Below are 15,323 nucleotides of genomic sequence, written 5' to 3'. Positions count from 1 at the left end.
GTGCACACTAGCAAGGAAAGGTGTGCTCGTGAACAGACACTCCTGTGTATTCGTCTGGGTTTGAGCACCAGTATACTGTAAAGGTCTCAACTGGTTACAACCAATTAGACATCTGTGTTGCAAGTAAAATAAACTCTTTCACTTCTAGTACCTGCTACCCAAAGGAAATGGGAAAACAGAATAAAACAAAACAAAGACAAAAATCCCAAAACCTACTATTCAACTATCAATGTTCTACTGTACAGACTACTTTGAGAGCACCTCAAACAGCACCTACAGTACTTTGCATTTGTTTATTTAGTTCAGTTTCTTCATGCAAAATGAGGAGAGGGAAACAGGCCAAAAAAAAACTCAGTGACGCAGTGAGCATATAGACATCTTGAAACTTGCATTATTCCCAATATTCCCAAATTATCACCAAACTAAGCTCCATGCTCAAGATGCAAGTAGTCAGCTTTGGTCAAATATTGAAGAAATTCCTGGAGAAACTCAGAAGTTGCACAGGTGGAGTACTGGGGCTGTAATGACATAGTAGTACTACCACCGAATCAGCAATGCAGAACTGCAAGCTAATATTCTTAAGCACCTGGATTCAAATCACCATGATAGTGAAATATGAATACACTGAAAATCTGGAATAGGAAAATTAGCCTAATTGCAGTCATATAGCCAGTGTCAACTGCTGTTAAAAACCAGCTGGGTCAGTAATGGCCTACAGGGAAGGAAATCTGTCATCCTAATCTGGCCTGACCTACATGTGACTCCAGATCCATAACAATATGATTGACTCTCAACTGCTCTCTGGGATGAATAAATACTGGTCCAGTTATGGATGCCCACATCACTATTAAAACAAAATCATCGTCAAATTCAAAGAAAAAGAAAATATCAGCACAGGCCAGTTGGGTTGAATGGTTTAAAACCACAGGATCCCTACAATACAGACAGAGACCATTCATTCCACTGAGTTTGCACTGAACCTCCAAAGAGCATCCCACCTAGATCCACGCCCCACCCTATTACATATGCCTTGATTTACCACGGCTAATCCACCTAGGTTGTACACTCCTAGACAAACCGCCTAACCAGGACATCTTTGGCCTTTGTTTGTGTTGCAAATTCTAAGTTACATCTTCTATGCAAAAGGATTCTGAAAAGTCTGCTAGGCTGGACTGGAAAGTATACCTTTACCATTAAATCTAACATCACACATGTAGCCCCATCTAAGGCCAATTTCAGCAAATGGTCAATTTTTCAATTATATTGATCTTTCCTAAAATAATCCAAAAGAGAGTTCCAAGAGTTGTTTAAAATTGAGACATATTTCACTTTGCCAGCTTCACAGTTCACACAATTACATCACAGACAAAATACCTAGTGCTTGGGTGTTAATGAATTTTGTTAACATGCAAACTAAATAGACTGGTAGATACCAAGTAAAAAGATCTACTTACAAATTTTCCTCCCGAGATTGTGTGTACTGGGAAAACAAGTGAGAATCCTGAGATGCATCTAAGTTATTGTACATGGCAGGAATGTCAGTCCTGGTTCGGGAAAAATACATGTTAAAATGGAGAAGCCCTTAAAATTGCTTATTTTAGCATATATCTGTTACATGCATTACAAGTGAAGGCAAATCATTGGAAAATGTGACTTTTAAATGACCTGATCTACAAAAGTGAATAGGTTAGATTGTGAATAACTTTTTCACAGCGTAATATATAAAAAAAGCCTGCTTTTTTAAAACCTAGCCATCAAATTGTATTCTTAATGTAAACATTATTTATCGTCAGTTGGTAAAATGCAACAGATTTCGTGGACAAAAAAAAAGAAACAAAATGAATGAGACAGCCATATTTGTTCTGATAATACACGAATGACTAAGAACACAGATGCAGCTGCAGACACAAAGAGGGCAACACACTGTCTCACCTCATTCCCACATGAACAGCTTGTCTACCAGTCTAAACAGGGTGAAGATCTGATAGCCCATGAGAAATAAGCACATAGTGACTTCTGGTTCCTTCAACCCACCTCTTTGTCCATAACACCTCTTTCTGATGCTCTGTCAAAATTCGTTCCTTAGGTTCAGGGGGTATAAACACAAAATCTATTGATTTCTCCTCCTCTAGCAGTAGCTCTTGTCGTGGCATTTTGGGAGAAGAAAAATCTAGCTTCAACTGCAAAGGGAGAGAATGTGGAAGTAGGTATGACTGCTCAGCCTTCGAGCCCACAAAACAAGAGGAGTAGCTACAAACCTGCTCTAAACACGTTTTCACTGCAAAATTAACATGCTAAAACATAAAATATTGTTACCAAACAAAACCTTTGACAATACCAGACAGTTATATATTAATGGGATAACAAGGTGTACAGCTGGATGAACACAGCAGGCCAAGCAGCGTCATAGGAGCAGGAAAGCTAGACCTTCTAGGCCTGAAACGTCAGCTTTCCTGCCCCTATGATGCTGCTTGGCCTGCTGTGTTCATCCAGATCTACATCATGTTATCTCAGATTCTCCAGCATCTGCAGTTCCTACTATCTCTGAAACAGTTATATATTAATGGTAGCTACTACAAGCATTTCTCCAAGAGAAGTCTTTCTGAAGAAATCTGCATTAGCTCTCCAAGAAGATATTTCTCAGAAAAGAAATCCTCAATACTCTTAGAGATAGTAGGCACTGCAGATGCTGGAGAATCTGAGATAACAAGGTGTAGAGCTGGATGAACACAGGAGACCAAACAGCATCAAAGGAGCAGGAAGGCTGACATTTCAGGCCTAGATCCTTTTTCAGAAATGAAGAAGGTTCTAGGCCTGAAACGGCAGCCTTCCTCAATACCCTCATCTCATTTAAACTACGTGTACTCATTATTCCCCCGCAAACTTTGAACCTGTAACCTCAAATGATCACATGAGCATTATGTCAGATATACTCTGAACTCAATGTTCTATACACACAGCCTCATTCAAGTGCAAAATATTTGTACTAAACCTACCTTTGCTGGAGTTTGAGGCAAACTGTTCTCTCTCAGATCCTCAGCTCTTGCAAGCAATGACTCTCTTTTTCCAACTGAATTAACTTGCACACCACTGAGTTTAGTGTCTAATTGGGAATGTTCTGACTGCGGAAAAGAATACATAAGAAGTGAACACGAACTGCAGATGCTAGAATTCTAAAACAAGAAGTGTACCGGAGAAACGCACAGGTCTGGTAGCATCTATAGGGGAAAAAAAAAGTTAACATTTCAAACCTAGTGACGCTTCCTCATTCATTATGAAGGGACACTGGACGTGAAACTTTAATTCTGCTTTTGTTCTAAAGAAACTGCCAGGCCAGTTGTTTTTCTCCAGCACATGCTGTTTCTGTTACATGAAAAAGTGCAACTGATGTATCCAAACACTTATTTTTTTGTAGGATATTTAACAATCAACATGCATTCTTCACTTATGGCAAAGAATCAAGGTACCAGCACAACAATAGATACATTACAAATGTTTATACTTTCCACTGTCAAAACATATAATCTGTCCCCCAGGTTAATAAACTACATTGTGAGATGATCTCTTATTAAATGACAGTTTATAAGCCAAACATAATTGTTGATGCTTCTAAATTTCAGTTGAAGTAGGTCTGAAACTTGGGGTATCAGCAATTTAATCAGAATCAGTATCACTTTCAATATCGAAAACAAAATTGGCCAACGCCATTACACAATAGTTAAACACAATGCATTTGTACATTCTATTAACCCGTGCGGCACTCACAAAAGCAGCTTTTGCTGACCACTCCTAGTTGCCTGGAGAAGACAGCTGTGAGCTGGTATCTTGAACCATCGCAGACTATAAGATGCTCCAAAAAAAGCGATAGTAATTTTCATACAACCAAAAAGGTTGCTTAGTCACTTTAAGCAGGTTGTGACAAGTCAGGCTATGATGTGGGGTGCCATCAATACATCTCTCATCTATCCAAAGATTTCTGCCCTTAAAAAGTGGTATTAGTGAAGCAACTTTGTTTTTACAACACACAGGTGCAGAATGCAATATTTGGATTTTTAAAAAAAAATCAAACTTTCCAACTACCATATTGGCAATTAAAATTCTCTGGTTTAGTAATCCAAAACGAACAACTTTAGCTGTGCAAGTGGGTTGAATATGCAGAAGTATTAAATATTTTGCTCCAAAATTTTGTGCTTTATAGAATCTGAACACTTTAAGGGTGAACAGTGTAACACATCGGCAATTAGGAACGTTAATCTATTTATGAAGATAATAAAAAATGTTCTCAAACACATTTTGAGTGCGAGCAGCAGCGGAGGCAAGACGGACCAGGAAGACTGCAGCTAAGGTAAAGCAGTTTATTTTTAAAATTACTTACCGGTAGCGGGCAGCGGTGTTTTTTTCCTCTTTCAGAGAAGGAGCGGGAGCAGCGGAGGAAGTGACGAGGACCAGAGGGGCAGCCGGGAAGGAAAGCAGTGACCATAAATATCAGCAAGGCGGCTAAGTGGGGTATGGATGCTAGGGCAGTTGCTTGCTCCTCCTGCAGAATGTGGCAGTTGGGAGATGTGGCACACGTCTCCGCTGGCTACATCTGCGGGAAGTGCACCCAGCTACAGCTCCTTGAAAACCGTGTTAGGGAAATGGAGCTGGAGCTGGATGAACTACGGATCATTCGGGAGGCAGAGGGGGTAATTGAGAGGAGTTATCGGGAGTTGGTCACTCCTAAGGCTCAGGACGAGGATAGATGGGTTACAGTTAGGGGGAGGAAAGGGGACAGACAGACAGTGCAGAGATCCCCTGTGGGCATTCCCCTCAGCAATAAGTATACCGTTTTGGATACTGCTGGGGGGGGATGACCTACCAGAGGAAAGCCATAGTAGTCAGTTCTCTGGCACTGAGCCTGACACTGTGGCAAAGAAGGGAAGGGGGCAGAATAGAAAAGTACTTGTGGTAGGGGACTCGATAGTTAGGGGAATCGACAGGAGATTTTGTGGGCAAGATCGGGATTCCCGGAAGGTATGTTGCCTCCCTGGTGCCAGGGTCCGGGACGTCTCCGATCGGGTGTATAAAGTTCTAAAAGGGGAGGGCGAACAGCCAGAAATCGTGTTACATATTGGCACAAATGATATAGCCAGAAATAGGTTTGAGGATATAAAAAGTGATTTCAGGGAGTTAGGATGGAAGCTGCAGAGCAGGACGAACAGAGTAGTGTTCTCTGGTTTACTACCGGTGCCACGAGATAGCGAGGTGAGGAACAGGGAGCGGGCGCAGCTGAACACGTGGCTACGCAGCTGGTGTAGGAGGGAGGGCTTCAGATATGTTGATAATTGGGATGCCTTCTGGGGAAGGTGGGACCTGTACAAGAAGGACGGGTTGCATCTGAACTGGAAGGGGACCAATGTCCTGGGTGGAAGGTTTGCTCGAGTAGTTCGAGAGGGTTTAAACTAGTATGGCAGGGGGGTGGGAACCTGAGCTGTATACCAGAGGTGAGCGTTGATGCAGGTGAGGCAGTAGCAAGAGGTAGACCAGCTAGTGGGAAGGATTTTCCTGGGAAGGAACCAAGGGATCGGTTAAAGTGTGTTTGCTTTAATGCAAGGAGTATCAGGAATAAAAGTGATGAACTTAGAGCATGGATCAGTACCTGGTGCTATGATGTTGTGGCCATAACAGAGACATGGGTTTCTCATGGGCAGGAATGGTTGCTGGATCTTCCAGGGTTTAGAACATTTAAAAAGAATAGGGAGGGGGGAAAAAGAGGAGGGGGTGTAGCACTACTAATCAGAGAGGGTATCACAGCTACAGACGCTTCCTTTGTCGAGGAAGATCTGCCTACTGAGTCAGTATGGGTGGAAATTAGGAACAGCAAGGGAGTAGTCACCTCGTTAGTGGTTTACTACAGGCCCCCCCAATAGCAGCAGGGAGATTGAAGAAAGCATAGGTCGACAGATTTTGGAAAAGTGTGCACGCAGTAGGGTTGTTGTAATGGGTGACTTTAACTTTCCTAATATTGATTGGAACCTCCTTCGAGCAGAAGATTTGAATGGAGCTGTTTTTGTAAGGTGTGTTCAGGAGGGTTTCCTAACGCAGTACGTTGACAGGCCGACGAGGGGAGAGGCCATTCTAGACTTGGTGCTCGGAAACGAGCCGGGGCAGGTATCAGATTTTGTGGTGGGAGAGCATTTTGGTGATAGTGACCATAACTGCCTCACGTTCTACATAGCTATGGAGAAGGAGAGGATTAGGCAGAATGGGAGGATATTTAATTGGGAAAGAGGAAACTATGATGCGATTAGACATGAGTTAGGAAGCATGGACTGGGAGCAGTTGTTCCATGGTAAGGGAACTATAGACATGTGGAGACTGATTAAGGAACAGTTGTTGGGAGTGATGAGTAAATATGTCCCTCTGAGACAGGCAAGAAGGGGTAAGATTAAGGAACCTTGGATGACGAGAGCGGTGGAGCTTCTAGTGAAAAGGAAGAAGGTAGCTTACATAAGGTGGAGGAAGCTAGGGTCAAGTTCAGCTAGAGAGGATTACATGCAGGCAAGGAAGGAGCTCAAAAATGGTCTGAGGAGAGCCAGGAGGGGGCACAAGAAAGGCTTGGCAGAAGGAATCCGGGAAAACACAAAGGCATTTTACACTTACGTGAGGAATAAGAGAATGATCAAGGAAAGAGTAGGGCTGATCAGGGATAGCATAGGGAACTTGTGTGTGGAGCCTGAGGAGGTAGGGGAAGCCCTGAATGAGTTTTTTGCTTCTGTCTTTACGAAAGAAACGAACTTTGTAGTGAATGAAACCTTTGAAGAGCAGGTGTGCATGCTGGAATGGATAGAGATAGACGAAGCTGATGTGCTGAAAATTTTGTCAAACATTAAGATTAACAAGTCGCCAGGCCCGGATCAGATTTGTCCTCGGCTGCTTTGGGAAGCGAGAAATGCAATTGCTTCGCCACTTGCGAAGATCTTTGCATCCTCGCTCTCAACTGGAGTTGTACCTGAGGACTGGAGAGAGGCAAATGTAATTCCTCTCTTCAAGAAAGGAAATAGGGAAATCCCCGGCAATTATAGACCGGTAAGTCTCACGTCTGTCGTCGGCAAGGTGTTAGAAAGGATTCTGAGGGAAAAGATTTATGACCATCTGGAAGAGCACGGCTTGATCAAATACAGTCAACACGGCTTTGTGAGGGGTAGGTCATGCCTTACAAACCTTATCGAGTTTTTTGAGGATGTGACTAGAAAAGTTGATGAGGGTCGAGCTGTGGATGTGGTGTATATGGACTTCAGTAAGGCATTTGATAAGGTTCCCCATGGTAGGCTCATTCAGAAGGTCAGGAGGAATGGGATACAGGGGAACTTAGCTGCTTGGATACAGAATTGGCTGGCCAACAGAAGACAGCCAGTGGTAGTAGAAGGAAAATATTCTGTCTGGAAGTCAGTGGTGAGTGGGGTTCCACAGGGCTCTGTCCTTGGGCCTCTACTGTTTGTAATTTTTATTAATGACTTGGATGAGGGGATTGAAGGATGGGTCAGCAAGTTTGCAGACGACACAAAGGTCGGAGGTGTCATTGACAGTGTAGAGGGCTGTTGTAGGCTGCAGCGGGACATTGACAGGATGCAGAGATGGGCTGAGAGGTGGCAGATGGAGTTCAACCTGGATAAATGCGAGGTGATGCATTTTGGAAGGTCGAATTTGAAAGCTGAGTACAGGATTAAGGATAGGATTCTTGGCAGCGTGGAGGAACAGAGGGATCTTGGTGTGCAGATACATAGATCCCTTAAAATGGCCACCCAAGTGGACAGGGTTGTTAAGAAAGCATATGGTGTTTTGGCTTTCATTAACAGGGGGATTGAGTTTAAGAGTCGTGAGATCTTGTTGCAGCTCTATAAAACTTTGGTTAGACCGCACTTGGAATACTGCGTCCAGTTCTGGGCGCCCTATTATAGGAAAGATGTGGATGCTTTGGAGAGGGTTCAGAGGAGGTTTACCAGGATGCTGCCTGGACTGGAGGGCTTATCTTATGAAGAGAGGTTGACTGAGCTCGGTCTCTTTTCATTGGAGAAAAGGAGGAGGAGAGGGGACCTAATTGAGGTATACAAGATAATGAGAGGCATAGATAAAATTGATAGCCAGAGACTATTTCCCAGGGCAGAAATGGCTAGCACGAGGGGTCATAGTTTTAAGCTGGTTGGTGGAAAGTATAGAGGGGATGTCAGAGGCAGGTTCTTTACGCAGAGAGTTGTGAGAGCATGGAATGCGTTGCCAGCAGCAGTTGTGGAAGCAAGGTCATTGGGGTCATTTAAGAGACTGCTGGACATGTATATGGTCACAGAAATTTGAGGGTGCATACATGAGGATCAATGGTCGGCACAACATTGTGGGCTGAAGGGCCTGTTCTGTGCTGTACTGATCTATGTTCTATGTTCTACATATGAAATACTGAAGTCTTATGGGGATATTCAAATTTTAAACATAGAGTATGTATTTTGGTCTTTTCTTTTAATAGACTATGCCAGCATGTTGTCATAGCAGAAAGATAAACTGTGCTTTACAAACTTACCAAATCAGAGTACGGCCCACTTGACTCTTCTGTCAACTCTAAGGTCTCAAAGCCAGGTAATATAATGGGTGTCTTCTGTCTGACACGACTTAAGACTGACCTATAGTGAAACAAAAAAACTCAATGTCACACATGCTTCAAAAATACCTGTGGAGACAAAGCCCTTATGGCGAGGAGGAGCATGGCTCCAAAAGTTAAATAAATTTATCACTACAATATCAGTTTAAAAAGTTAAAAATTAACATCTTTCAATATTTAATGAAATAAAAACAGCAACTGCTTTTATACAGGTCAATGCAACATGTAGAGCAAATTCCTGTTTTAAGTGAGTCTGCTTTGTTGGTTAATGGGGCACATAACACTGAATGGGGACTGAGAATTTTATTGTGTATGTCTTTTCACATTATGTCTAGCACAGGTGGCATGACTCATCCTTTGCAATCCAAGATGGCAGCAGAGTAGCGCACTTTAGACAGACTCCATCTGTTTCCTTTTCTTGCTTTCCCTTTTTTTTCTGCTCTTGTGTGTTTTCTCCCCCACTTTCTTCTCTCTTCTTCCTTCTCCTTGCCACAGCCTCCCAACCTTGGACTCAGCAGGCCCAGCCAACTCTCAGGGGCCCAGTGTGGAAGTGTCGAAGTGATTCCTCGAAGTGTGATACCACCGTGGCTACATTCTTAAGGAAGGCACAATATTTGAACTTTCAGCAATTTTAAAACATTTTTTACTTAAAACTGAGGTGGTGTCATTGTACTATAATTAACGGCAATGCTTAACTTCTAACTTTGTTACTCCTACTTTGTTCTTAAGATCTGTATCTAGATACTTTTACCTAAGATGGCACTTTTGTTTTTGAAAGGTTCATGAGACATGGCATAACTGGCTGGGCCAACATATATTTGCCATCCCTAATTGCCCACAAGGTGATAAGAGTGAGGTGACTTCTAGAACCACTAGAGTTCATATGCTCTAGGTAGATCCATAATGCCTCAAGGGAGGGAATTTCAGGACTTTTAACCCAGTGACAGAGAAGGAACGACATGATATTTCCAAATTTAGATGGTGAGTGCCTTGCAGGGGAACTTGCAGGTGAGGGAATTCCCATGTATTTGCTGCCCTTGTCCTTGTCCTTCTGGATGGATCTAGCCGCAGGTTTAGAACTTGCTGATAAAGGATGTTTAAATACATCTCTACAGTGCATCTTGTAGGTACGAAACACTGCTACTGAGCGTTGGTGGTGGAAGGAGTGGGTACTTGTGGATGTGGTACCAATCAAGTGGGCTATCAGATGGTACACAGCTGCATGGAGCATTGCTGGAGCTGCACTCAGACAAGTGGTATCGATCACATGACTATTTGTGTCATGTTGATGATGGACAGGCTTTGAGAAATCAGGTGGTGAGTTACTTGCTGCAGTATTCCTAGCATCCAACACGCTCTTGCTTTTATTTGGTGAGTTCAGTTCAGGCTCTTGTCTATGGCAACCCGAAGGAGATTGATAGGGAAGGATTCAGCAGTGGTAATGCCATCACTGAATGTCAAGGGACAGTGAGTAGATTATTTCACTTGCCACTTGTCAGCCCAAGCCTGGATATAGCCCAGGACTTCTAGCATTTGGACACGGACTGCTTCGGTATCCAAGTGGTGAATGGTGCTGAACATTTTGCAATCAGCCATCATCCCCACTTCAGACCTTTTGATGGACGAAATATCAGAAGGATGATGATTGGGCCTAGGGCAATAACTTGAGAGCTTCTGCAGAGACATCCTGGAGCTGATTTGAGTGACCACCAACCACAACCGCCGTCCCAGGTGCCAGGAATGCCTCCAATCAGCAAAGAGTTTTCCCTGATGCTACTGGCTCCAGTTTTGTTAGAGCTCCTTGACACCACAGTCCATCAAATATGGCCTTAATATTTAGCTGTCACTCATCTCAGGAACTGAACTTTTTTGTCCATGCTTGGAACAAGGTTGTAATAAGGTCAGGAGCTGATTGGCCCTGACACAACTTAAACTGGGTGTTAGCGAGCAAATGCTGCCTGATAGCACTGTTGATAAGTTCCATTATTTTACTGATGATGGAAAGTAGGCTGATGGGGCATTAATGGGCTTGGTTGGACTTGGCCTGCTTTGTGTATACAGGACATACTTGGGCAATTTTCCACATTGGGAGGCAGATGCCAGCATTGTAGCTGTACCAGAACAGCTTAGCCAACGGTGCAACTAAGTTCTGGAACACAAATCTTCAGTACTATCACTTAGTCAGGGTTCACTGACTTTGCAGCATCCAGTCTCTCCAACAGTTCCTTGATATCATATCATATCATATATTGACTGAAGACCGGCATCTGTGATGCTGGAGACCTCAGGGGGAGGCAGAGGCGAAACGTTCACTCAGGGCTTCTGGCTGAAGACTGTTGTGAATGTTGCAGTTTCATCTTTTGCACAGATGTGCTGGGTTCTTGCAACATTAAGGATGGGGATAGTTGTGCAGCTTCCTCCTCCAGTGAGTTGTTTAATAGTCCACCACCTATTACAACTGGGTGTATTAAGACTGTAGGGGTCAGAGTGGACTAGTTGGCTGCAGGAGCATTTAGTTTGGTCTATTACTTCCTGCTTATGCAGTTTTATAGTTTTATCAGGTTGACACTCATTCTTAAGGATGCCCTCTTGGACATACCAGAACAAATGCATTAAAATTGTACATAATACAATGGAAATCTGACCAATAGCTTGAAGCACATTAAAAATCAATTTTGGCAAAGTTTGAACAAAAAGGCTTTCAACTCAGAAGCAAGTGATACTGTTATGTCGTAAAACAAGTTTTAAACAAAGTTATGCTCACTTAATTTGCTGTGGATAGTGTAACGATGTACTTTTGGCAAACGTAGCATTCCAAAACTGTGTGGTCTGGTTCCTGATCTGCCTATTCTTATGTAGAAAAGTGATACTGAGCAGAGATGACATTTGTTCCAAGAAGTCGCTATCAAAGGACGATGTGTAACGGGATTGCAAGCAAAGAAGAATTTCTGCATACAGTTTCTCCAACTGCAGGAAAGAAAGTATTTATCATAAAACCAGACAGACACTTGATATAATCGAAGAACAGAATTTAAACAAAGCCTGCTATTAGAAAAAGTTAATCCACAATAATTTGTTTAAAAAAGGATCAGTTCAAACCAAACTACAGACAGCGCACACAGAAAAACAGGAACATTATATATTAGTTTATAGTCTCATCGAAGCTTATAATTTGAAAGCTGGAACCACACAAGCACATGATCACATCTGATTACCCTAATGATAGCTATCATGGTGATACATAGCAAAGATTTAAACGTACTGTATCCAATTGTTACAAGAAAACACAGCAAGTTGCAATTTTTGAGTGCCACGTTAGGTCTTGAGAGCAGATCAGAAATCACCTAATATGTTAACAACTAACAGTCTGTCCTCCTAGCACTTTTTAAGAGCAAGCATCCAAGGCCTAATCAAATAGGAAAGACTGGGCAGTGCAGAAGGAACGATAAACAAATAGTCCTTATTACTTGCGACAGCAAACGGCAGCGCCAATATGGTTGAAAAAGGTAATTTTGAGAACGCTTTTGAAGACATTTCAGAAGAGGGGTAGTGGATGTTAAAAAATGGAGGTGGATACAGACCTCTGATGGAAGTTCAGCTGGATTGCTTCAATGCAATTATCAATTGCCAATGAATCCCTAGTGAAATTGGCAAAACTGTTCGTTCATCATAACGTGGCAAAAGAAAAATCACAAGTCAGACAATGCCTGAACCAATTTTAATTTTCACGGTGGCGAAGCAGTTGGGTAAACTCAAAACTGCAAAATGTCAGAAGAATTAACATTACTTTTGGGGCTGTAGTAAATCAAATAATTCCATGCAGCTTTTATATATATTTTTAAATTCACTTGTGGGATGTGGACATCTCCGGTTGACCAGTATTTATTGCACTCAACAAGGCAGATGTCAGCCTCTGGCATGTTAGAACTATCTAGCAAAACCACAGCCAAAAGAACAAGCTGACAGAATCAGTGGGGAAAGAAGACCCCATTCATGATAACTTTAATCTGGCACTGTGAAGAAACACGAGAGGTATGTGCCACTGCAGCTTATGTGTTATAGGTTGACCCACTATACCCTTAGGGAGGGGATTCCAGGATTTTTCTCCAGTGGCAGTGAAGGAACAGCAATAGAATTCAAGGCAGGGTGGAGGGGAACTTGCAGGTGGTGGTGTTCCCTTATATCTGCTGCCCTTGTCCTTCTGGGTGGATGCGGTCGAGTTTGGAAGAGGCTGTCTAGAGATCTTTGGTAAATTTCTGTAGTGTACCTTATTGATGGCACACACTTCTACTAAGCATTGATAGTGGAGGGAATAAACATTTGTGAATGTGGTGACAACTACTTTGCTTTGTCCTGCATGGTGTCAAGCTTCTCAAGTGCTGTTGGGTCTGCACCAATTCAGGCAAGTGGGGAGTATTCCATCACACTCCTGCTTTGTGCCATTAGTTTCTGACCTGCTCTTGTAGCCAGTGTGGTTATGTGGCTGGTCCAGATGAGTCTCTGGCCAATAGTAAACCAAATGGAGTTGATTGTGGGTGATTCACTGATGGTAACAGCATTAATTATCAAGGGGCAGCGGTGGAATTGTCTCCTATTTGACATGGTCACTGCTGGCATTTATGTGGTGCAAATGTAACCAAGCCTGGATACTATCCAGATCTTTTTACATTTGAGTATGGATTGCTTCAGCATTGGCACCACGTAGAAAACCAGAACATTGGAAAGAAAAAGTGCAATTTAAAATGGCATCATTCTCCAAATTAATTCTATATCACAAATGTAGCAGGACACATTAACTGGTGTTCTAATTCATAGCTCTTTCCTCATTTCTTCAACAGCTCCATGTAGTTTTCTTTAATTGCTTACCTTGTTGTACAGATGAGCATTATACACCTTTGAAGTCCCATTAACTGGACTGAAAACAAAAATTGCAAAGTGAGAAACAAAAGGTACTGAAGCAAACTGACAAAATATAGCACTAGACAGACAGTGATAGGAAACAACTTTCATTATAATAAACTTAGTTACATAAACCTCACAGTGACAAATGCAGATCTAAGTAAACAAAGAGGTAAAACATAAAAGCATGGGAGTAAGAAAAGGTAAACTCTAGAACTTTAAAAAAGTCATGGATTGAAAGAATCAGCAGTAATTTTTTCTGGAATAATTTTCTTCCCAGATGAAAGGGACCAGGAGAAACTGAAATAAAGGAATCAAATGCAACATACTAATTAACTAATGGCACGGAAGAATCAAAGCAATATAAACAAGCTATTTCCTGGGAGGGAGGCAACAGTGCTTGATAACCTGCTGCTTAACAGTTAGGCAATTAAAACTGCCTGAAGAAGGAATGCCTTGAAGTAAAGTGGTAAAGATTTTCAAACAGACAGCTAACACTGAATATAGTAAATACGCTAAGTAAGTACTTCTGATAAAGCAACAAGCTACAGGCTTGAGAATTCCTTAAGTGTCAATGTTGGAGATGAAATAATCTAAAGGATCACTAATAATTTTGCACCAAAAACTTCAAAAATAAAAGAGAAAACCGTATAAAAGAAGTCAACTCCAAGAATCATCAGCAGCAGAACTTCAAAGAGCCACACTGCACAACTATCAAAACCTGGATACTTCCAGGGACAAACACTTCATGGAATCATAGCTAATTTCCACCAATAATCAGGTAATAGCCAAGTTGGGTTGTCAGGCTTAACTTGCTTCCTTGAGGGGTATTATTTTGATTGCCATATGCAATGAAGTTTAAATCATTGTTTCAATACTTGATTGTGAGATTTCTTAATAAGTAGCCAAAAGTTTAAAAAAAGGTAGCTTGTGGCAAAGAACAAAGAAAATTACAACACAGGAACAGGCCCTTCGGCCCTCCAAGCCTAAGCTGATCCAGATCGTCTATCTAAACCTGTTGCCTATTTTCCAAGGATCTGCATCCCTCTGCTCCCTGCCATTCATGTATCTGTCGAGCTACATCTTAAATGACGCTATCGTGCCCGCCTCTACCATCTCTGCTAGCAACGCTTTCCAGGCACCCACCACCCTCTGCATAAAGAACTTTCCATGTATATCTCCCTTAAAAACTCCCCCCCCCCCCCCACCCTGAAATTGTGACACCTAGTAACTGAGTCCCCCACTCTGGGAAAATGTTTCTTGCTATCCACCCTGTCTATACCTCTCATGATTGTGTAGACCTCAATCAGGTCCCCCATCAACCTCCATCCTTATAATGTAAATAATCCTAATCTAGATGTGAGTTTGTTCACTGAGCTGGAAGGTTAGTTTTCAGGCGTTTTGTCACCCTTCCAGGTAACATCATCAGTGAGCCTCCGACGAAGCGCTGGTGTTATGTCCCGCTTTCTATTTATCTGGTTAGGTTTCCTTGGGTTGGTGGTGATGTCATTTCCTGTGTTGTTGTCATTTCCTGTTCTTTTTCTCAGGGGATGGTAGATTGATTTGGAGCCAATGTGTTTGTTGATGGAGTTCCGGCTGGAATTCTCATGCGTGTCTCTGTTTGGCTTGTCCTAGGATGGATGTGTTGTCCCAATCAAAGTGGTGTCCTTCCTCATCTGGATGTAAGGATACGAGTGATAGTGGGTCATGTCGTTTTGTGGCTAGTTGATGTTCATGTATCCTGGTGGCTAGCTTTCTGCCAGTTTGTCCAATGTAGTGTTTGTCACAGTTC

At 42.4% G+C, this 15,323-nt stretch overlaps 1 protein-coding gene across 4 annotated transcripts in view; it reads right to left on the bottom strand.

Annotated features, from left to right (window-relative positions):
- Positions 1–15,323, bottom strand: part of rif1 (replication timing regulatory factor 1) — a 103,308-nt gene that overhangs the window by 24,322 nt on the left and 63,663 nt on the right. For all 4 annotated transcript variants that reach the window (XM_059647482.1, XM_059647484.1, XM_059647483.1 and 1 more), the window contains exons 23-28: positions 13,499–13,547; positions 11,397–11,599; positions 8,555–8,654; positions 2,997–3,122; positions 2,035–2,180; positions 1,455–1,544 (exon numbers count right to left, since the gene is read on the bottom strand). In XM_059647482.1, coding sequence (XP_059503465.1) covers positions 1,455–1,544; positions 2,035–2,180; positions 2,997–3,122; positions 8,555–8,654; positions 11,397–11,599; positions 13,499–13,547 — 714 coding nt within the window. The remainder of the gene's footprint in view (positions 1–1,454; positions 1,545–2,034; positions 2,181–2,996; positions 3,123–8,554; positions 8,655–11,396; positions 11,600–13,498; positions 13,548–15,323) is intronic.

The sequence above is a fragment of the Stegostoma tigrinum genome, chromosome 7 (assembly GCF_030684315.1).
Source record: "Stegostoma tigrinum isolate sSteTig4 chromosome 7, sSteTig4.hap1, whole genome shotgun sequence".
Taxonomy (NCBI): Eukaryota; Metazoa; Chordata; class Chondrichthyes; order Orectolobiformes; family Stegostomatidae; genus Stegostoma; species Stegostoma tigrinum.
Note: the sequence above shows the minus strand (reverse complement) of the source record. Positions and strands in the feature narration are given on the sequence as shown.